The following is a 22,861-nucleotide window of genomic DNA, read 5'->3' as shown; positions in this document are numbered from 1 at the left end:
TGCAGGTTGCCTTGGATTGAGGTAAAGACCTTTCATCTGAATTTGCATGAAAGGTTTCTGCAGCTTGACAGCATGAGGCTGCTCTCCAGTGTGTACTCCTAGGCAACTGAGTGCTGTGTGTGATTAACTGAGGTTTGTTTTATCATAGTTAAATCTGCAACATAAATTTAATTCAGCTTTTTTCCCCCTCAACAGTTCTGCCTACTATCCCTCTTAAGCACAGGCAAAATCTTTATTTTGACAAGGACTAAATCATTATGAATTTGAGAGAAATAAGTCATCAGGAACTAGCAAATACAGTCACGTGTTACTTAATAACAAGTATACATTCTGAGAAATGCATTGTCAGGCAATATTGTCCTTGTACGAACATCGCAGAGTGTACTTACACAAACCTAGATGGTATGGCCTCCTACACGCCTAGGCCATATAATATAAACTATTGCTCGTAGGCTACAAACCTGTCCAGCATGTTACTGTACTGAATGCTGAAGGCAACTGTAATACAATGGTATTTGTGTATCTAAGCATAGAAAAGCTACAGTAAAAATATGGTATTATAATCTTATAGAACCACTGTTGTATATGCAGTCTGTGTGGTTCATTAAAATGTCATTATGAGATGCATGACTGCATACTGCTAAATTTTCACTTTAGAGACCATAAGCCAAAAGGAAAGAGAAGATTCCTCTTACCTGAGATTAACACTTTTCAAAGTCTCTGGAGTTTGGATTCACAGTTGGTATTTATCAATGGTTATTTGTATCACAATTTTAACATAAAGGATCACCCAGTTATCTTTCAGAGTCTGAAATTAAAGTCTTCATACCTTTCTATTGTGATTCTGGTCTATGTAGGTATAATTAAGTACAAAACCCCAAAGATCTGGAAAGTGCCATTAAGCAAGGTGCTTTCATAAGGGAAGTGGATTTTTTAAAAAACATTTACTCATTCTTTTTTGAACAGTCAGTTACACAATGTAGTTTTAGCCTGCTGAAGTCAATGGCTAGATAAAGCAAAGTTACTATCAATGATTTGCTTCAGAATGAAAGCCTTATATTCTGGGAACAGAGCAGGGCTCCCTGGCCAGTAAGAACCAATACCAGTCAATTCTGCTGGTAGCAAGCAAGATCCCTGGATAGAAAAGCAGCACTCCAGAGGCCTCAGGAGTGCTAATAACTCTCTCCTCCTTGTGCTCAAAGTCTCCTTCAATGTATTTGCTTGCAACGTCTACATGAATGTGCTCACGAAAAGTGTGAGTAAAAACCAGATACCACTTAACATTAGTATGTTATTAAAAATTTACCTCTAGTATTCCTGGTGAGAAGTGACAAATTCAAGCAAAAGGTTTTGTTATCACTTTGGGGCATCATCACGTTAAAGAGAAAAGATGTTGTAAAAATACGACAACCCCTGTCACTTTATTGCTATGGTCTAAGTAATTTGGGCTATTTAATGATTTCTGTATCATCTAAGACAAACAAATCAAGAATCCATTTAAAGCAGTTATTGCAGAAATATACTGTGTGGGGCCCCAGTTAAGCTTTTCTGATTTGAAGTGTTTTTCTGAAATAAAAAGTAAAAAAATACTTTTCACTGAAGGTAACAGAGAAATTGTTTGATTCAACATAAAGACGAAGACACATATTCTTCTATTTTTTTGAGACAGTACATTTGGTGATTCACAGGATAACTTGCATCAGACGCAGTTTAATGAAAGCTCTCAAATAAGCGATTTTATTCCTATCCATGATTGCAGACATTTACAAAACCATAACATCTGAGTTCACCTTAAAAAATAACTTATATAAAGCAGTGATATACACAGCACAAAATAGTTCAGGGAGGGGGGCAGGAGCAACTTGTAATAATTAAAATGTAAACGTGAAAAAAAGGATGGAATAAAAGTCCCTACTTATTTCTACTTAAGATGTCATGTGATAATATTTTACAATGTCCTGTGGGCCAATGTATGTATGTGTCTATGTCCATATAACATACACATATACAGTACATTCTCTTTCCCACACTTATACATACACACATAATTATTTGCAGTTCAGTTTAGGGCAATTCTAATATGCCACTCCGTACAGCTGTTTGAATCACATTTGGACCCGCTTTCTTCACAAAATAGGGGAGAGAGCAGGAAATAAAAAGGTTGGTTTGGTGTGACTGAGATTCCTTTGTTTAACTGTACACTGTGATGAATAATTTTCTTCCGTAGTAGTTCTGTGAAGGGCTGACTCACTGTGGTTTTCATGAGGAGACTTGGTAATGGATCACACGCTCATTGTCATGCTAGGGGAGTACTAGAAGGAAAGAAGAATCCATATTTTAACAACAATTCTTTTAGAGATCACTGAGGTTCTTCTCAGTACAATAGAAATGATGAATTCTAATTTCTTATCATCTTTTATGTGAAAGATTTTCATCTCATACAACATAAAATAAGAAGTATAAAAAGAGTAAACTGATACAGACTTAACTTAGTACTGAAATTTTAAATATTTCCCCTGGAAAGCATCAAGTCCTATTCCCTCCCTGCACCCTGAAGGCTGATCATTCCCCACTCCCTCTGCCTTCTCCCTCCAAACAGATTTATATTTCATACACACTTGTAAAAAACTTGGGTAAATTTAGTCTAAGGCTGGATCATAACTAGGTAAGTATGAGGACTAGTCTTTGCTATCTACTAGCTTGTAAATTGAGGAGACTGCCTAACCTGTCTTGACTCAGCTTCCCTATCTGTAAAGGGGATTGGGGAAAATTAGATATAAAACCCTTAAAGCATGAATTTATTGAATACATAGAAAGTGCTTAGCAGGTGTTAGGTTAATGTTGTAGGGAAACAAACAAACAAACAAAAAAACAATTCCAAGCTGGCCCTGGGAAGCTCTCATTAAAGCATTTAAAATACTTGAGTCTAATTTATACTTTAGCATTTAAGCATCTTGCTCATAATTTGTGACTCTATAATCTTTTTTGTTTGTGTGAAACAGGGTCTTACTCTGTCACTCACACTGGAGTGTAGTGGTGTGATCTTGGCTCACTGCCGCCACCTTGATCTCTCTGGGCTCAGGTGATCTCCCCAGCTCAGCCTCCCTAGTAGCTTGCACTACAGACGCATGCCACCATACATGACTAATGTTTGTATTTTTTGTAGAGATAGGGTTTCACCATGTTGCCCAGGCTGATTCCTGAGCTCAAGCAATCTGCTTGCGTTGGCCTCCTAAAGTGCTAAGATTACAGGCATGAGCCACTGTGCTTTGGCCTGTGACTCTAACTGAAATCCAAAGTCATTTGTGTGTGTGAGTAGAAACATCACTGTTACATGCTGACTTGTCAGTCTGATGAGGCTGACAAATGATAAAAGGTGAGGGTTTTAGAGATTTGGAGAAAGTGGTTTTAATTGCTAATTGTGCCATTGTACCCTCATATTATTGGGGAATAGACTGTGATAGCAAAGTTCTACAGCAGCACCATGCAAGAGAACTTTCTTCAATGACATACCTGCTCTGTGGTCTGTGCTGTCCAACCTGGAGGTCACTAGCCGCATGTGCCTACTGAGCGCATGACATGTGATAGTGCAATGAAAACACTAAATGTTTAATGTTATTTAATTTTAATTTATTTAAGTATCTACATGTAGCTAGTGGTTACCATTTTGGACATCACAGCTCTAGACTATCTGAGCTGTGGGGAGAGGCATCTAATCCCACGTGGTAATCTACTCCTTGGATGAAGACAGTTTCTAAATTAAAATGTAAATGTGGATCCTGAAATGTTTTAAATGTTTTACTGGAAACCCATGAGGACCAGGATAAAAGGCAATTCCTTTCAACATGCTATTAACAATTGTGCCACCTGGAAAAAGGTAGATAAAGTCAAAGGGATTGGTCCCAGGCTCCAGGGACCTAACTAGAAGCTGTGATGATCCTGGGTAGGAGAGCATGAACTTTTCAGAAAGTTGGCAGAAAGAGAAAAGAATGAAGTGAATTCTAGACAAGCTGAGACCAACTGCAGAAACCAGAAAAGACATGTATGTGGGTACTGATTTAAGGACAGATTACAGTGTGAAAGCAGGACTCCCCGGGGAAGAGCACGGGGGGCAATGGCTCAGCTGGCATATGATGCCATTAGGGCTCAAACCAAAAACATGCACTGTTCCTGAGGAAAGGTGGGTGATTAGGCCTGGAAAAGGGTCCTGGACCACAGGAAGAGGATTGTTTAATCCTTTAAACATGGATTACATCAAGGACAATCTATTAATACTTGTTAATCACTTCACAGCCTACAGTGTTTCAGGAGAGAAAGTGAAGTTACATACTTGAACTGATCCTGTATGTAGGATTATAGTGAGTATATGATGATAAAAAGGGAAGACTTTTAGATAAGACCATAGTAGGAAAAAAAACAAAACAAAACAGGGCAACTATCAGAAACAAGAAAGGGGATTCAGTTTAGACAAACCTCTCCCCTTGATCAGAGCAGCAGAAAAGGAGAGCAAAGCAAAACCCCTGGTCATAGACAAACACTGATGACATGGAGCCAATCCCTGACCCTGTGTCAGAGGGGAACATACAACCATTTCATCACAAGATCCCATGCACATAATGTGATTCCATGTCTCACATTATATCAAGCATTTTTATTTGTTGCTATCATCTCAACAGTTGCAACTTAACATTTTTTATCTGTGATGTTTCAAATGTTTGAAGTAAATTTTACAGAAAAATGATACTTTGTTACTAACGTGTTGGGAAGTTAAAAGAGTGAGGTTGGCCTGGGGAGGAAACTGAGTGAAAAAATAGAGAAAATGAAGGCCCAATTCAGTCAAATGGCAGCATCAGCTCCACGCAATACAATACAGCTCAGAAAAAGGAGTAAGCATCTAATAAAGTTTACATTTTAAGTAGTACAAATAACTGTAAGATGATATGCTAAATGTATTTAGTACAGTAAAATAGTTTGTATTTATGCCAAGTGTCTACATATACAATGTGCTATTTACAATTCTAAGGCTGTAAACTGCTCATCTTCGACTGCTGTTACTGAAACTACTTCGAAAAATGAAATAAGGGGAAATAAAATTTCTAGGAAAACTCACAGAATGGGCAAGCCAAAAGGAATTTTGCTACAGATTACTATTCTTCAAAGTAGTAGAGAAGGGCCTACAATTTTCCAGAAGTAAAGGAAGAATAGGTGTTAAATGGAGTATCATATTTAGAGACATAAAATATTCATGATGTACTGTACTGAGACCACACTGCATCAATATGTGATGACATATTGTAATGTTTATGCCAAAATGCTGTGATATCAGGTTGCCCTGTTTCAAAACTATTCTGTGAGTCTGGCTCTCCTGAACCAGAGGATAAAATGGCTTTTACAAAGCAGTCAACAGCATTACCGTTTGGTTTGGTTAAAAATATAAACCTTAAAATATTATTTTAAATACATACCAACGTATTTTATCTTTTAATGTGAAATGAGATAGCAGGCCTTGGGTATGAACTTGTGATTTTTTTTCCTTATTATGCCCAGGTTGTGTACCATAAAATCCATCAGAGATTTCCATGAAGTCTTTGAACAATGTATATAAATTTCTGTTTATACATGTCAAGAACACTTTAATACTCACTATATTTCTGTTTAAGATCTGTATGATACTTTATTTTCTTAATGAAATAAAAAATAGTTCTTCTACCCTGAGCTAAACTAAAGTGAAATACATTGAGTGTTTATATGATTACATTAAACAAACTGGGGCTGGTGTGATTTCTTTACAGTATTGAAAAATGACAAAGGGGAGTAAGGGAATGAGAGATTATCTACCATCTTGTTTGTAATTCCTATTTGATGCAATTATTTTAATATCATGTTTACTCAATTGGTTACATTTCAGCGCTAAGAGAAAATATTTTGCTAAATTAATTCAGGAAATAAGACCAGCTACTTTCTTCACCTGAGAAGCATGAAAAACTTTTTTTCAATTAAGGCTTTTTGTATTCTGTACTTTCCAAAACAATTGTTTTACAGTTTGAACACTAGGGGGCATCTTTGTTTCTTGAAATAAAGGGTCTTGGTTGTGCTCTTAAAAAACAACCTAAGCAGTGAAACATTTTTTGATTCACATTTTGTTTTGTCAAGCATGTTGGCACTGCGAGGTTTATGATTTTAAGTTGGGCATTTTTGTTTCTATATTAACTGAATGAAGTAGCATGTGTGAGTGTGAAGAGACTAGGATAGTATCTAGTACATAAAGAGAATTCAATAGATACATCCTCCCTTCCCAGGCCTCCTTCTGTGATTTAACTTCAAGATAAAAACTGACAGATCCTTCAAAGGCAGACTGCTCAAAAATATGTGCTTTCAGAGTTATGTGTATTAAACACTAGAACTTGCATGTTCATTTATTGAAAAATGTTTTCTTTTTGAATTCATTAGGAGTTCTGCTTTTTCTTGATTACAGCAAAGCTAACTTATTGGGAATAACTAGCTTATTTACTTCTTCAAAGGGTTACATCTGTCAGCACCAAATCTCTTCTGTCTTTCTTCCTCTCTCCTCTTATTGCTTGATTTTATAAAAAGTCTAAACAAAAAGGTATGGTAATATGACAGAGAAAGACATGGATAACAATGACATCATTCATAACAAGTCCCTTCTCAGCAGACAAAAGAATGGAGAAGCCAGTGTGGACCTGCTTCCAAGGCTGTACTACTATCCAGGGTGGTGGTGCAGTTTCTTAGTACACCATCAAATTATTTTTCCTTTTACAACTTTTCTGGTGGGGACAGGAGACAAGGAGGGAAGAGAAAGCAGGGAGCTTCTATTTGCTGCTAACTCTGCCAGCAGTCTAGCACTGAACCTGCTTAGGCTCAGGGGCAGGGAGCCTGGGCCAGGTGTTAGTGGTGGAAGAAGCCCTGTTCCAGTTGCTCTCATTTCTAAATGCACATATTCACAGAAGAATCTGCTGTTTGGCATGTGCATAGTCCAGTAGGGACTGAAGGGAGAGGCGGGAGCTGATTCTGTGCAAGGAAGTTCTCCACATCCTGTTATATCTGATTCTTTGCCCCACTGAAGAGCTTTCTGATGCCAGTTTTGAATTGGTACCCCTCTTTCAACTGTTAAACAAGGCAGTAGTCACTAATGACAAATCTGGGAAGGAAGGAGAAGAGAGAGTTCCTCTTGTGACTGCCCATAAAGTAAAAGTCAAATGGAACCTTTTTAAAAAAGTTTTTTTCCAACTCCAAATTAATCATTTCCTTTGACTTTTAAAATACCTGGCTTATATATACATTATAGCACTCATTGACATGTTTTAGTTATATAAACATCTGTTTTTCCTAATTGACTTGCATTCTTTGAGAGTAGGTATTATATTTATTTCAGAACATCTTGGTCTTAACCTGATGCTTTACATATAATAGGCTCAATAAATGTTACACTGAATTGAATTATCAAATATCTCACTGAATTATACCATTTTATTGCTGGTAAAATTATCAGAAAAGGAAGTAAATGTCTTTAATTAGATAAAAGTGAACAAAGAAAAATCAACTAATTTGTCCATAGTTTTGAAGCAAACCACTCAAAGAACCAGGATCTAAAAAATAATTCCCATAACCCTAAAGTATTATGACTTAAATTATGTAGCTTCTCATGTTTTTCCTTATCACTGACAGGCTAAATGTTTTTTTTTTTACTGTAAATTTTTACATATAAAAAAATTATTTGTCCTCAGTAATCATATGTAGCCTACAAGTAAAACAAACTATGGATCAGCATAATTTTAACAGAAATAAAGTCTAAAGCAGGGGAAGTCTTGTCCCCTGCAAAGGTCCTATGTAGATATCAGAACGAAAATAATCCACAGAGCACTCAATCTTATGTTCTGTTTTGGGAATGGAACAGCCACTCTGTATAAAGGTAGATGTGCTATTAGCCAGTGCTTCAAATTCTGATGCTATCACCTCTGGTAAATGCTGAGTTAGGCAAAGGAAGGGCAGTTTCTCTTCTGACTCTGACTGTAGTTTGGTAGGTCTGCCATAATAAATTTTAATGATGGCATGAATCCTATGAAGATAAAATTCATTGGGGTTTTGAAATCTTTTATGCTATAATCCAATTCAGTGGTTCTTCGCAGACAATGTATACCAGCCTCAATAACAAAGCTTTTCCACATTCAAGTATGCCCAGTCCCACTCCTGGAAATTCTGATTCACTAGGTCTAGGGAGAGTTCTGGGAAACTATATTTTAAAAAATTACACTGGGGTTTCTAATGTGAAATATTAATGTAAAAAAAATCATTACATTATGTAGAACTCCTTGAGAAAAAGCACCATTTCGTCATTTTGGTTTCTCCAGTACCTAAGCATATTGCCTTGGCATGTGGCAAGTGCTCAGTAATTGCTTGTTAAATAAATGAATTCTATTGCTTCTCTTTTTGGTTCTGTCTACTTCTATGGAGATATGGAATGAAATTCTGTGTAACAGTACAATCACACGCAAACAGTGACTTGGGTATTTAGCTCAGGTTAACAGACAGCCAATTTGGCCTTCAGTCCAATAAGGTCTACTATATAAAGTAAGAACAGACTTTTTAGATGTTGAGGGCAGCACTGAAACAGACCTAGTTTTGTAGCAATCTGCGACATTTTAGTAGCAGGAAAACTTATAAAAAGTATCAAATAGGCAACCTGTTTCCAGTTTGCTCCTTTACAGTAGAGTTTCTCAATGAGAAAATTAGTATTACGATTTTTCTAACTATGTACACAGAATAGGAGTAAAAAAGAAAAAGTTTGTTTTCGAAATTATTTTCAAAGGTATTCTATTTTAAGGTTCATCTGACTTCTAAAAGATCAACCTATTGAACTCTAGATAAACAGCAGTAAGAGTGGCTTTATGCATTAATTCTAGCAGAAGAGCTTCAGAAATAAAATCTGGGTATGATATAGTCAAGAGAATACTTACACTCTCACTCTGAAAAGGATTTAAGAAATTTCCCCCCATTTCGCCATCATCCCTTGGAGTGCCCGGTTGATTACTCAGGCTCATGTTATTGGGAGAATTCTGTAAACAAGATTTAGAAAACAAGGCATTGTTGAAGATTTTAATTTCCCTCTTACATTGTATTGTTTCAAACACTGAATCTACAGCAGCCTCTCTAAGGACGAACCATACTTAAAATTTTAATCTTAGACTTCTGCCACGTATTCTATTTCATTCTTTCAGCTTTGACAAGTATTAATGCCTTCCCAAATGAAAATTAAAAAAACAAACAAAAAAAGCCCAATAACCTACCACAACTATTTTTTTTTTTTAGTTTCAGAATCAATATTTATTCAATTTCCTACCCTCAGCTTACAGAGTTCCTAAAATTCAGGAGAGTTTAAAACATTCCCAGCAGGGGCATGATGAAGAGATACTACCCACTGATAAGGTAATATGGAACAATAACTCCCTTAGTCATTTCATTAACCAGACTTTAAAAGGTCACTGTTTTAATAAACATTTTCTTTTAATTCTACATGCAGTACACAGATAACACTATTTCAACCATTTTTACATGAACTTTAAGGAAAAAAGAAATACAGCTAACAACTGTAGTTAAGAACAAGAGAGACACCTTAGGACTTGATAATTCATTACGTACTTTTAGAGGAAAAGGGGGCTCAAAAGAAAACTACTTTAGAACATTTTGCTATCATTAGTTTAAGAGTAGATTTACTTTAAAACTTTCCTTGAAGATCAAATGGCTGCTATTAGCAATCTAATCAAACACCAAGTTAGCAGTGCATTGCTTCATATTCTATTTAAATTTACTAGTCTCATTATTACCATGCAATTTTAGCCGTGGCAGGATACCTGATACTCCACATCAACAGGAAATATAGCATGACACCAGACTATAAACCAGGTTTATACAGTAGTACAACTGTAATTCTTTCAAGGTCCAATTTATTAATTTGTTAAAAAAACTTCAGAGTTAAATATTTTTGTTATTTCAAATGGAAGAAAGAGGTTAGATTTTTTTTTCTAAGCCATTGCTATTTATATTATTTTGGAATTAGTTTTTAGATTTAAAGAAAATTGCTCAGAGTTTTGTCTTAACTACGACAACTTTATTGTAAACATTAACATTTCATGAATGAGTTATTCCCAAAAGAAAAATGTGCTTTTTTAGTATATGATTACAATGTAAAGCAGTGACAGGTAGATGAGCTGGTGGAAATGCACTTGTGTCTTGTCTTGCTGTGCGCCCCACAGGGAGGATCTGAGAACAGGAATCCTCTGAAGTCCACTGGAGCTCTATATGTCAAGAAACCCCAAGGACTCGGAAAACATACTTTAATAGCATAAAGAGGATTCTATTTTTTTTGAGAAACTTTTCTCTGAAAATGTTAGTAACCCAAGTATATAGAAAAGCAACTATACTTTGAAATGAACCTGAATGTCTCAATTTCCTGAAAAAAAAAATTAAGTAAAATTTAACTGCATTATTTTAGAATTCATTAATTATTACAGTTATCAGTTAAATAATAAACTGTCCCTTGAAAACAGGAATGATAATACTGACAGCTCAAAAAGGAAACTGAATTGATAAAAAATATTATAAGATTTACTCATAATTCATAAAATCTCTTAGATTTCTGTCTTTTTATATATAATGGAGAAATTGGTAATACTAGAAAAAACACAATCTAATATATATACATATATATGTATATATAAGGAAATTCAATGATGCAGTTGGAAACTGCATATTTTACACAGTCGAACAAAAGAACAAAATGAACTCTCTCATTTTTGTGTAACATTCATACCCTCTGTGGTATAGAAGGTGCCTTGAGAGAAGCAGCGTATCTCAGATTCAGTTGGGGTGCTTTAAATCTTTGCTGCACATTTGGCCACATATCACTTCTTGATTTCTAATTCTGAAAATTTAGCTAACCTGATTCCTAACTCAAAGAGTTGATTTTTAAATATTTAGAATTTAAAAGTAACATTGCATTACTAATATTTAAATACATACAAAATAATTTCAATGTTATTATTTCTGTTTCACATGCAACCTCTTCATAGCATGATGGCTTAGCATCATACTCGTGTGTGTGTGGTAGGGATGGGTATTTAAGGACACTGAGAAGAAGATTAAAAGCATACATTCAATAAACAAAACTGAGATAAAATCAGATCTCCGAAACCTATTCCTATTCAGCCTACTGGACCATATTTAAAAAGCTTGAAATGATAGGACAATACATTTTTGTATATTTGTTTTTAACTAATCTCTGAAAAATTTGAAAACAACAGAAGCTCCTCAATGGGAGATCTTAAGAAAACTGTGCTGTCCATAATCAAAGTGACATGATAATATAGGCTAAAGGGCACATTCAATATTGGCATCTGAGGGACAGCTAAGATAGTGGTACCAAAAACCATCCCAGAACAGGTTAGGAGGGTGGGTGGCAATGAACTGTGTATATACTTCATTTAACTGTAGCTGTATTTGTGTAATATGTCCAGTAGGTTTCATCAACAAGGCAAGAATATGATGTACAAAAAGGACTTAGGTTGGTCAAAAAGGCACTCAGATTTCTTCAGCACAAAAGAGTACAAGATTACTTTTAGCTATATTAGGCCTATTGGTTACAGTTATTTCAGTTAATGTGTACTTTATTCCCTACTTTAAGAGTTCAGCTTGAAAAAATATGGTTAGGATTATACTGATTCTGTCTTCAAGAAATTTTATTACATTCTCACTTATCATTTCTTCAAGCTGAAAAGTCTTTCTCTTAAGCTATGATGTCATACATGAAAGTTTTATGTATATATATACATACACACACATAATACACCACAAACATAACTTCCTCTGGCTGCCATGTTTAACCCTGTTAGACCTTCTGGTCTGATTTCATTTAGCAGGTATTCCATATCTTCTTTTCTTTTTCTTTTTCTTTTTCTTTTTTTGCAACATGGTCTCTGTCACCCAGGCTGGAATTCAGTGGTGAGATCATAGCTCACTGCAGCCTTGGACTCTTGGGCTCAAGTGATGCTTCTGCCTCAGCCTCCTGAGTAGCTAGGACTACAGACATGTGCCACCACATCTGGCTAATTTTAAAAATATTTTGCAGAGACAAAATCTCACTATGTTGCTCAGGCTAGTCATGAATTCCTGGACTCAAGCAGTCCTCCCACCTTGGCATCCCAAAGTGCTGGGATGACAGGTGCGGGCCAATGTGCCCAGCCCATATTTTTTCTTAATTAGTAAGTCATTATCTCTTTTCCTATCCTCAAACTCTGTTCTAAACCTTTAAAACTTTTAAAAATTCTAATTTTTTCCATTTTTGATTTTAAAAAGTGAACATTTATAGAAACTGTGGCTCTGCCTATAATCAGAATAAAATACTAATGATGTTATGCTAAGTAGTGGATTTTGAATTGCTTTCTCACAGGCTGCCAATAGTGAGTTTTATAGAGTGTTGTTTTGACTCTGCTAGCTCCCTCAAAGAACAAACTGTCAATCATTCTCCCAGTGGGTATAGCTGAGCTAGAACTCAGGTCAGCACACCTGAGATGATGGTGGAGATCTCTAGTCATCTACTAGCTCCCTTGTGAACAGTGTAGAATCTCTAACTGGAACCAAAATTCTTGAGGTCAGAATGCTTCAGTTTGAAAATACATCCTTGATAATTTATTAAACATGATATGATCAGAACTTGTCACATACATATTTTTTCAAACTCAAAAACATAAATGTGAGATATGTTAATGTAAACTGTAGAATTTTTAGGGGCTTTTCTTCTAAGAAAACAAACTGGCTGTGTGCGGTGGCCCACACCTGTAATCTCAGCACTTTGGGAGGCCAAGGCAGGCAGATCATGAGGTTAGGAGTTTGAGACCAGCCTGGCCAGCATGGTGAAACCCCATCTATAGCAAAAACACAAAAATTAGCTGGGCGTGGTGGCACATGCCTGTAATCCCAGCTACTCAGGAGGCTCAGGCAGGAGAATTGCTTTTACCTGGGAGGTGGAGTTTGCAGTGAGGCTGTCTTTAAAAAACAACAACAACAAAAAACAAACCATATATTTCTCTCTACCCCCAACCCCTAAAACAACTCCAAGGAAAAATATTTTTGTTCCACTAATTAAATGGGTGACCCCTCAGTTATTAAAGGGATGAAAGGAATTTCATATATCATCTTTAAAGGCCTTCTAAATTAAAGATACATTCTGCATTTTGAAAAAGAGGAACAAGAGCATTACAATGTAATGCTCAACTAAGTAAGAAAGAATTTTGAAACTTCATTGGAAGCTTTGAATTCATTTTGCTTACTGAAATGGTGCCATCAAAGTGCATTTGATAGTGTGAGTTCCTAGCCTTGTCCACAAAAGATTGTGTAGCTAATGAGAAGGAAGATATTTACTGTCTGTATAGCACTTCATAGCCCTTAACATATGTTCATGTTCACACTTGATTCTCAACAATTTTCTGAAGTAGGCAGGGGATGAAGTACAAGCTTTTGTACAGCTAAGCAAACTATGCCTATGAGAGATTAAGTAACATGCTGCTGTTACTTGTAAGTACTGTAGTAGCACCAGGCTTTCTGAATCTCAGTTCAGTACTCTTTATTTATTTTATATATATAAATGGATAAAATAGAGTATCTATGTAATAAAAAGTAGAAATACAATTGAAGTGGCACTTATTCACATTTAAAATGCAGTAAATTTTTTTTTTAATATGTGATACTGGTGCTTGACAAAATACAGATTTTACTGGAGAACTATAGCGCTATAGCTAGAGACCTAAAAGGGACTTTAAAAATTACTAAGCAATAATGGTAAGACTGTCTTTGGATTCACAAACAAAATTATTAGAAAAAAACAAAACAGGATGGTAATGAATGATAATTAATGATTCCAGGAAAACAAACACAAGGAGAAAGCTTCTTGAGATAGCTGAACATGAGTTGGAAAAGGAAGAAATGTAGGAAAAGCGGAGTTAGTGACTGTGCACACCTTGGAGTAAAAAACTGAAAAATTAGGCTGGGAGTGGAAAGAAGTAGGAAGAGAAAGAATCTGGGGCAGGAGGTATACAATGTGCGTGATGCTGCTGATGATGTTAGAGAATGAGTGACTACAGTGAGACAGACACTAGTGGTACTATCACCCAGGGTCAACCAGCACAGAGCCAATGAACTTGGAGCAGAGGCGGTATAGAAATGAGCTGCGTAGGAATTCATTTGAAGGCAGATTTAACTAGTCAATTCTAGTACATTGTTAAGTGGCATGTTTATTACTAGGGGGATAAATCTTATGTAAATTTAAATGCATATTAATTTGGCTTTGTAAAAGTTTTTTATCCTATTTGTTTGATCTCCTCTGTTAAACTGAACTTCTTGAGGGCAGACAATGTATCTTGTTTATCTTTGGATTTTTAGAGCCCAGCATAATGACTTAGTGCACTGACGTTTACTGAATGAAGGATCTCCTGCTTAAGAATAAACCACCTGAGGGCAGAGATTGTGTTCGTTGTTAAAGTTAAGTCTTTTTTATGTCCCCACAGTGCAGAAGGCAATACCCAGCACACAAAAGTACACACTGGATGGTTGGTTACTGCTTAGAGCACAAGCAAGGCATGATTAGGCAAGAGAATGTTGCGAGGCATGGGCACAGTATGGTGGAAAACTTGTATCTGAAAACAGGCATGGGCAAGTAAGCACAGAAGGAATAGCAACCGATCTGATATAAGGGCAGATTAGAAGATGGCATTTAATTCATCATTATGACTATTTTAAAATTTTTAAATTGTTTTATAAATTATAAAGTACTTTCCCATATAGAATTTTGTTTATAGCTATCTTATGTAAAAGGTTTTAGGTAGGTAGTGAAAATTTTAGGAAGATGGCCTAAAATTATCTGGATGATCCTACTTTTGTGTAATTAAGAATCCATCTCTAGATAAAAGAATATGCTTATCAAATGAGGCATTAGAAGTTTCACTGGAGACCACAAAGCACAATTTGGCTGATTCAATTGTTAGAAATAACTGAGATGCTGGGTGCAGTGGGTAACGCCTGTAATCCCAGCACTTTTGGAGGTCGAGGTGTGTGGATCACCTGAGGTCAGGAGTTTGAGACCAGACTGACCAACACGGTGAAACCCTGTCTCTACTACAAATACAAAAATTACCTGGGTGTGGTGGTGTGTGCCTTTAGTCCCAGCTACAAGGAAGGCTGAGACAGGAGAATTGCTTGAACCCAGGAGGGGGAGGTTGCAGTGAACTGAGATTGCACCACTGCACTCTAGCGTGGGTGACAGAGCAAGACACCATCTCAAAAAAAAAAAAAAAAAAAAGTAATACCCGAGACAGTCAACATAATCACGGTCATCTGACTTGCAAAGGCCGGGAGAGAAGGTGCTAATAAAGTTACATAGGGAATTTTGTTTTGAAATAGGCTTCAGAAATATAATTTCTCACAGAGGTAAGCTAGTACTCGTTATACATATTTATCTATTTTTAGAAATGAAAAAGACCTTTCTGATTGTTTCTAAACATAGACATCTAAAATACCAATGGAAATGTGAGGCTAAGCAGCCAAGCAGTAGAGTTATAATGCTAGAATTCTAATTAAATATTTTTTAAAACTTGAAGTATTAAATTGTTTTTTAGTTCAATCAATTTTATTTTTTTTTGGCAGCAGGAATTTTACATTATTATACATAAATATTAATTAGCACATGTACACCAGAACTCAAAGTATAATAAGTAAATATTTTTTTAAAAGTCATACCTTAATGAATTTCTCTGTTTATTGATATAGAGCAGACTACTAAGACAGCCATTCTGGTAGTAGCGAATAATCAGTTCTCATCAGTAATTCTAAATATATTTGACTCACCAAGAACTATTTTAACTTCATCATGACCTAAATAGTATTTAGGTATTATTCTTCAAAAATATAAGGCATTTATTAAAGGATTCATTTTAGATATTCAAACTATTGAAAGAGGGAAAACGCAAACATTTACTAATGAAAGGCTCTCTATCCTACTTGTACTAATATAATTTTCCTCTAATCACTGTCTTACTCTATTTTGGGGACTAGAATAATTATTGTGGAAATCAGCATTTCCTAATGAAGGTCTGCAAGATGAACTGAATATGTAAAGGCAATGCCCTTATGATACATAATAACCTTTTTTTCAGATTCACCTCTCCTAACATTTCTTTAGATTTCTTTAAATTTTCAAGATTATCTAAATTCTGTAAGTTTTCTTTACAAATAAGTAACATCATAATGTGATTAAATCTGTTATTACTTAGGTATCAATTAATAATGTATAGTATGTCCTGTTAATGACTCTTAGCATATTTATTCTTAAAAAACTTACTTTAGCCTTTCCCACAGATAATATACATTAATATTCTTAACTGCCAATTAATTATACCTGGTCTTCTACTTTCAAACTCTTGTTTAAGAACAATATTCGTAAGTGTACTCTAATAATTTTAATGAGAGTTCCATGTTAAATACAGTTGATTAAAAACAACACAGAATACACAGCACTCACCTTGGAAATACTGTCCATATCTCCCGAGCCTGAAACAAAATATAAAAAGAAAGCCTTTATTAGGTAAGATTCTATTTATAAATACTCCTTTAGTTCAAATAAGTGAAGTATACTATATGCATTTTCCAGTGTATAACTCCTGAGTTTTTTAATCTGAAAAAACTGCTTTTCTTTTATATGGTATGTTGAATCAGTACCATCTGATAGAAAATCCAAGGAATTCTATCCCTAGTTCCTGATCATTTTTTAAAATGGAAGTATGAAGGCAACTGTTATCATAGATTTCTGAAAGTTTAGAAAGAGCATTTACATACCCTAACCAATTAAAAATTTAAAAATGTATATATATATATACATAACATATATAGAGATATCTACGTATTTTTTTAAAATGATGCTGTAAATCTGATAAAATATAAAATGAACACTTGCAACAATATTTGACAATATTTTAAACCATACTTTACTATAATAACCAAAAGCTAGGTTAATATTAAAAAGTTGGTAGCAATGAATATTCATGATAATCCTTCAAAACTAAAAATGTCTTTAAATATTATATTTTTATTTTGATCCTTGGAAGAAATAATCAATATTAATTTATTTTCTTATGTAAGAAACAGAGGCCAGGCGCAGTGGCTCATGCCTATAATCCCAGCACTTTGGAAGACTGAGGTGGGTGAGTTATTTGAGGTCTGGAGTTCGAGACTAGCCTGGTCAAACATGGTGAAATCCTGCCTCTACTAAAAATACAAAAATTAGCTGGGCATGGTGGCGGGCTCCCGTAATTCCAGCTACTCAGGAGGCTGAGGTAGGAAAATCACTTGAACCTGGGAGGCGGAGGTTGCAGTGAGCCGAGATGGTGCCACTGCACTCCAGCATGGGTGACAGAGTAAGACTGTCTCAGATAAAAAAAGAAAAAAGAAATAGAATCACACATAGGTAACAGAACAATAATCAGATCTTTGCCACAATATTAACTTTATTTTAAATAATTTTACTTCTGACAACTAATTTTCCTAGCATAAAATTAACATTTTCGTAGCACAGCATTCAGTCAACATTACAAAAAAAACTAGGGCTTATTAACATAAGTTGCAAATAAACAGGCATAATAAATTATTAAATACTGAATGCATATATGCAATCTTACATATGTGTATATATAATATGTACAGTAATGTAATTATAGAATGCAATGAGCCAGTTGCCAAGCACAGGTGAAAATCTGAAAATTCTATTCTAGTGACTAAGATAATGAGCGCCTTTTAACGATAGCAAACATCATAGTTCTACAAATAACAATAGTGTAAAGTGAATTATTTTACAAGAAATTGGAAAATAAAATTCTAGAATGGTGCTGTCCAACAAAATTTTGTGCAATAATAGAAATGTTTCTGTGTGATGTTCATTAAGGTAGTCATTCGTTACAAGTGGCTGCTGCATACCTGGTATGTGGCAGTGCAACTGAAGAAATGAATTTTAAAATTTACTTAATTTAAAATTAAATAGTCACATATGATTAGTGACTAATGCAATTGGACAGTGTAAATCAAGACTCTGAAATCTAGGCAAAATAAGTATGAATCCTTAAAAGCTCAAAAGTCTGTTAGTGGACTGCAAATAATTTCTTGATTATTGAAAGATTTTTCAAGTATCAGAGGGAGGCATTTCCTGACCTTAGGTGGGGGTGTGAAATCTGCATATAACCTAAATTACTCACGAACATACTTTTTCCAACTTAAGTAAAAGATGAACCCCTTCCCAAAGAAAAAAAATCACAACTCCCACCCCCATTGTCAACTTTTAAATTAGTTTATGGTCATGTTACTTAAACATACACAAACATAAAAAGTGATTTTTTTTGTTTTGCATTCAAGCTATGTGAATGCAAAACAAATATAACTATGGTATGGCCTAGTTAATTCTTATTTCTCACTATTGTTAAAGGTTTTATTCACCTCGCAGCTATTTAGCTTCATTGGTAAGAAGGCATCATTTATAAAGTATGTTTTCTTTTTCTTTTTTTTTTGAGACAGAGTTTTGTTCTTGTCACCCAGGTTTGAGTGCAATGGTGCAATCTCGGCTCACTGCAACGTCTGTCTCCCAGGTTCAAGCAGTTCTTCCATCTCAGCCTCCCAAGTAATGGGGATTACAGGCACCCGCCACCATGCCCAGCTAATTTTTTTTTTTTTTTTTTTTTTTTTTTTTAGTAGAGATGGGGTTTCACCATGTTGGCCAGACTGGTCTTGAATTCCTAACCTCAGGTGATCTGCCCACTTCGGCCTCCCAAAGTGCTGGGATTACAGACATGAGCCATGGTGCCCAGCCTATAAAGTATGTTTTTAATCCTCAGTCACATATTTGAAATGGTCTTTACTTGAAATGATCTTTATCATGAAGACAATATAGGCAGTGTTCTCTTTTAAGAGAATCATTCAAATTATCCAGAACATGATTAACAATTTTATGTTAAACAGGAGGCAAACATAAAAATACAAAAACAAAATTATGAAATGCTTGGAGAGAACTGAAGTTCTTTGAGGCTGTGTCCACAAACTCTGGAGACAAACAAACAAACCAACAAACAAACAACAGCAAAAAACAGCTACAAGAATACTGCAGCCTTCCGGGTTAGGTAAGCATGACACATGCCCACAGCAGCAATGTCTCCTTTTATGGTAAGACATGAAATTTTGAAAGGTTAAAGTAAATAACTGTGAATATGAACTAGATCAACTCTCACACTTCTGATTTTCAAGTGATCTACAGTTCTAATAACCAATACAATGTTGATTAAACTATGAGTTAAAAGTTGAAGTATTTAAAAATAAGTAGTTGGCTATGAAAGAACTTTGGAAACCATAATATCCACTATGCGGAATTAAGGTTTTGTTCTGAATTTATTCTAAACATCAAATTGAAAAGCCTTACCTAAAGAGCCATTCATGTGATGTGACTCCATTCCTCCTAATCCACCCATGGGACCATCTGACCCAGGGCCCATTGGAAACTATTTTAAAAATGAAGAAAATCACTGTAATCATACTGAAAACAATGGCTTATCTCAATTTTATAATATATTTACCATTACAAGACACTGCCACAACTTATTTTCACTTTCAAGCTATGGAGATCTTTTACTTGATGTTTTTCAGCCTTGTAGATTCTCTAACTGGACTGTCCACCTCTCTCACAGCGTTTTCTCTATGTTCCAGATAATAGAATTTTAGGTTAATCCTCATTCATCTCCACATATTTCTTCTTCAGATATACTCAGAAAGTATATACATTCCAGTGCAAATGAGAAGATAAACATTTTTCTCTATGATACTGACAAATTTTTCTATGAAAACCAAAGGTGGTTCTTAAGAAGCTGTTAACAGTATTAGCTTGTTAATAAGCATAATTCAATGTCATATGCCAACATTAAAGTTTTTCTTAGCAGACAATCTATCTTTGTTCAAATGGACATAATAAATAATTTCATCTTATAGGTTAAGTACATTTCATTCCCTGGGGATGGCTGATATAGCTAATTCTTCTTGGCAGTCTCAACCATGTCACTTCAATGACACTCCATTGACATTCCATAGCAATTCTGCTTAACATTTTTTAAAGAGGTTAAATTCTTTTTTTCTTTCCTTTCTTTTCAGGTGAAATCTTACATTAGAAGCCTGGTACAAAATGGGTGTGACATGATGGGCTTGGTGATAGAAAACCCATGGCCCACCCAGTCTTCCTCTCATCTCCCTGGAACACTGAGGAAACCCAGAGCCCAGTTCGAAGACAAGTTACTTCTAAGTACCTTACACTGCTGAAAACACTCTTTCTTCAAATTTCCCATGCCAAAAGCATTTCTACCATGTTGTATGGTGCAGAATATTGACTATGGTGTGTGTATGTGTGGATGGAGTGGTGGTGGTTACTAATCATGAGGCTTTTAGGGAGACATAACAGCCTTCAGTAGGTGATCCCCATATTTCACCACCTCTGTGTGGGAATAAGATGGCCTTCTATCACTGTGAGCATACCAACCACGTGCTTATGAAATTCCCCGAGAATGCCAATTTTGCTTGGTAAAATTGAGTATCTAAAAGCACATAGGATGGTTGGTATTCAGTAGACAACTTGGAATATATATGCCTCACTAATAGAAGGCATATATGAGTCAAAGAAATTGACTTTAAACTTACTACTGTTATTCAGCTGCTATCAAAAGCATAGTTTAGATATCGGTTGAGAAACTGGTGCTGGTAAGCCTAGCAGCCTGTGAACTTCTATCTGGCCCCCACAGTGTTTTAAAAGACACTAAAACTATAGGTATGTATGTTTGGTCAGTTTAGCATATAACATATTTATCTTCTGATTTTTCTTTGATTTCTGCTACCATATATACAACACATGTATCTATGTGTTAACTATGTTACAAATATTTTTATAAACACATAAGCCTAATAGATAAATAAAATGTTTTCCTGTGAGCTTCTGTGGAAAAATCATGACCACAGGCTTTATTAAGAACACCCCAAGTTCTTCCTGTAATAACTGCTTTAGCTCCATATCTAAACTCTAGATTTCATATTCTAAAAAAAAGAAACATAGCCAACTTCCTACTTTATTTTCAAGTTTATCAGGATAAAAAAGGTTAACAATGAAAAAACTTAATGATGCCAAGAATGAGGTTAATATAAATGATTATACATAACCTATCATTTTCGAACAGTATAAGTCATTAATTATTTACAACAAAATAAGATGAACTAATATTATATAATTGATTAGGATCAGTTTTACTTTTAAATTATATTGATATAAAATCTCTGTTATATATGTGTACTATGTTTTTTTAACCCAGCTCAGAGAAAGAATTTTACTTTTCTAATATCTAATAAGCTCCTGGATACTAAAATATAGAGTTTACAATATACAGGACATGGAATGCACTCAGAGTTTGAAAGTTTTCAAATACATTCCAAAAATAAAAAATTCATATTTACATTAGGTCTGTTAGGTCCAGGAGGTACTGCATTCATTAAAGTATACATGTTATCACCAGAGTTGGTTGAATCTGAAACAAAATATTACTTAATTAAAAGATTTCTGAAACAAAATATTACTTAATTAAAAGATTTCTTTAGAATCTATACCCAATTCATCACAAAGTAATGATCAAAGATGGTTTGCCTACATATACCTCTCTCTATATATAAGCTGCAACACTTGAAATTGTCATTACAAATATTCAAAAACAAATACCCACAGTCATTTTCTGACCCCAAAATTATCATTCTGAGGCTATAAATTAGGTATAAGAAATAATCAGGTAATATTCAATAATTCAGGTAAAGGAACATGAGAAATCTAAAAAATTGCAGTGAAGTTTTTCTTTTAAAAAACAGATACTTTTTCACTTTTTCAGCAATTGTGTGTGTATATGTATATATATAAAATATATAATATCTGTTAAAATTCAGATTCAGTAGCTTTTCAGTTTTCATTATTTCCTTAGGTTTCCTATATACAAATTTAAAAAACAGTTTTTTTAGTTAATAATTAGTGAAAACTGGTGGACTATCCTGGCTTAATTCCAAAAGCAAGAGATTAGAGAAAGACTATATAATTAGAATAATATAATACTCTTGTTTGAACTAAAAGTCAGCATCCTCTAGCAAACTTTTGATAAATGTTTTTACTCATTTTTGATTATAATAAAAATATCTGTACTGTATATTGATATAAATATATGTAACATTGTGCAGTACTTAAAAAATGTATTTCATGTCTGTTAGCTAATTCTAATAAAGTCTCTGAGCATACATATTCTTATAATGCAAAACCTAGAGTGAAAGCTAAATATTTTACAGAGAAAATATAAATGATAAATTATAGTTTTCTATTTTTCCACATTATGCAGTTTTCTTAATATAATGTAGTAGGGCTTGCTTGCTTATTTATGTATGTATTTATGTATGTATGTATGTATGTATGTATGTATGTATGTATGTAGGTATTTAGAGATGGAGTCTCACTATGTCGCCGAGGCTGGAGTGCAGTGGTGCAATCTTGGCTCACTGCAACCTCTGCCTCCCAGGTTCAAGCAATTATCTGGCTTCCAGCTCTGGAGTAGCTGGGACTACAGGTGTGTGCCACCACACCCGGCTAATTTTTTGTGTTTTTAGTAGAGACAGGGTTTCACCATGTTGGTCAGGATGATCTCAATCTCCTGACCTCATGATCCACCCACCTCGGCCTCCCAAAGTGCTGGGATTA

General features: G+C 34.8%; 1 protein-coding gene across 27 annotated transcripts in view; it reads right to left on the bottom strand.

Moving 5' to 3' along the window:
• Nucleotides 1–1,709: 1,709 nt before the first annotated feature.
• SSBP2 (single stranded DNA binding protein 2) overlaps nucleotides 1,710–22,861 on the bottom strand; it is a 326,613-nt gene continuing 305,461 nt past the window's right edge. For all 27 annotated transcript variants that reach the window (XM_078365256.1, XM_078365258.1, XM_078365263.1 and 24 more), the window contains 5 exons: nucleotides 21,589–21,659; nucleotides 19,523–19,601; nucleotides 16,589–16,617; nucleotides 8,979–9,077; nucleotides 1,710–2,312 (listed from right to left, as the gene is read on the bottom strand). In XM_078365256.1, coding sequence (XP_078221382.1) covers nucleotides 2,283–2,312; nucleotides 8,979–9,077; nucleotides 16,589–16,617; nucleotides 19,523–19,601; nucleotides 21,589–21,659 — 308 coding nt within the window. In that variant the 3' untranslated portion in view covers nucleotides 1,710–2,282. The remainder of the gene's footprint in view (nucleotides 2,313–8,978; nucleotides 9,078–16,588; nucleotides 16,618–19,522; nucleotides 19,602–21,588; nucleotides 21,660–22,861) is intronic.

This window comes from Callithrix jacchus, chromosome 2, assembly GCF_049354715.1.
Source record: "Callithrix jacchus isolate 240 chromosome 2, calJac240_pri, whole genome shotgun sequence".
Classification (NCBI taxonomy): Eukaryota; Metazoa; Chordata; class Mammalia; order Primates; family Cebidae; genus Callithrix; species Callithrix jacchus.
Note: the sequence above shows the minus strand (reverse complement) of the source record. Positions and strands in the feature narration are given on the sequence as shown.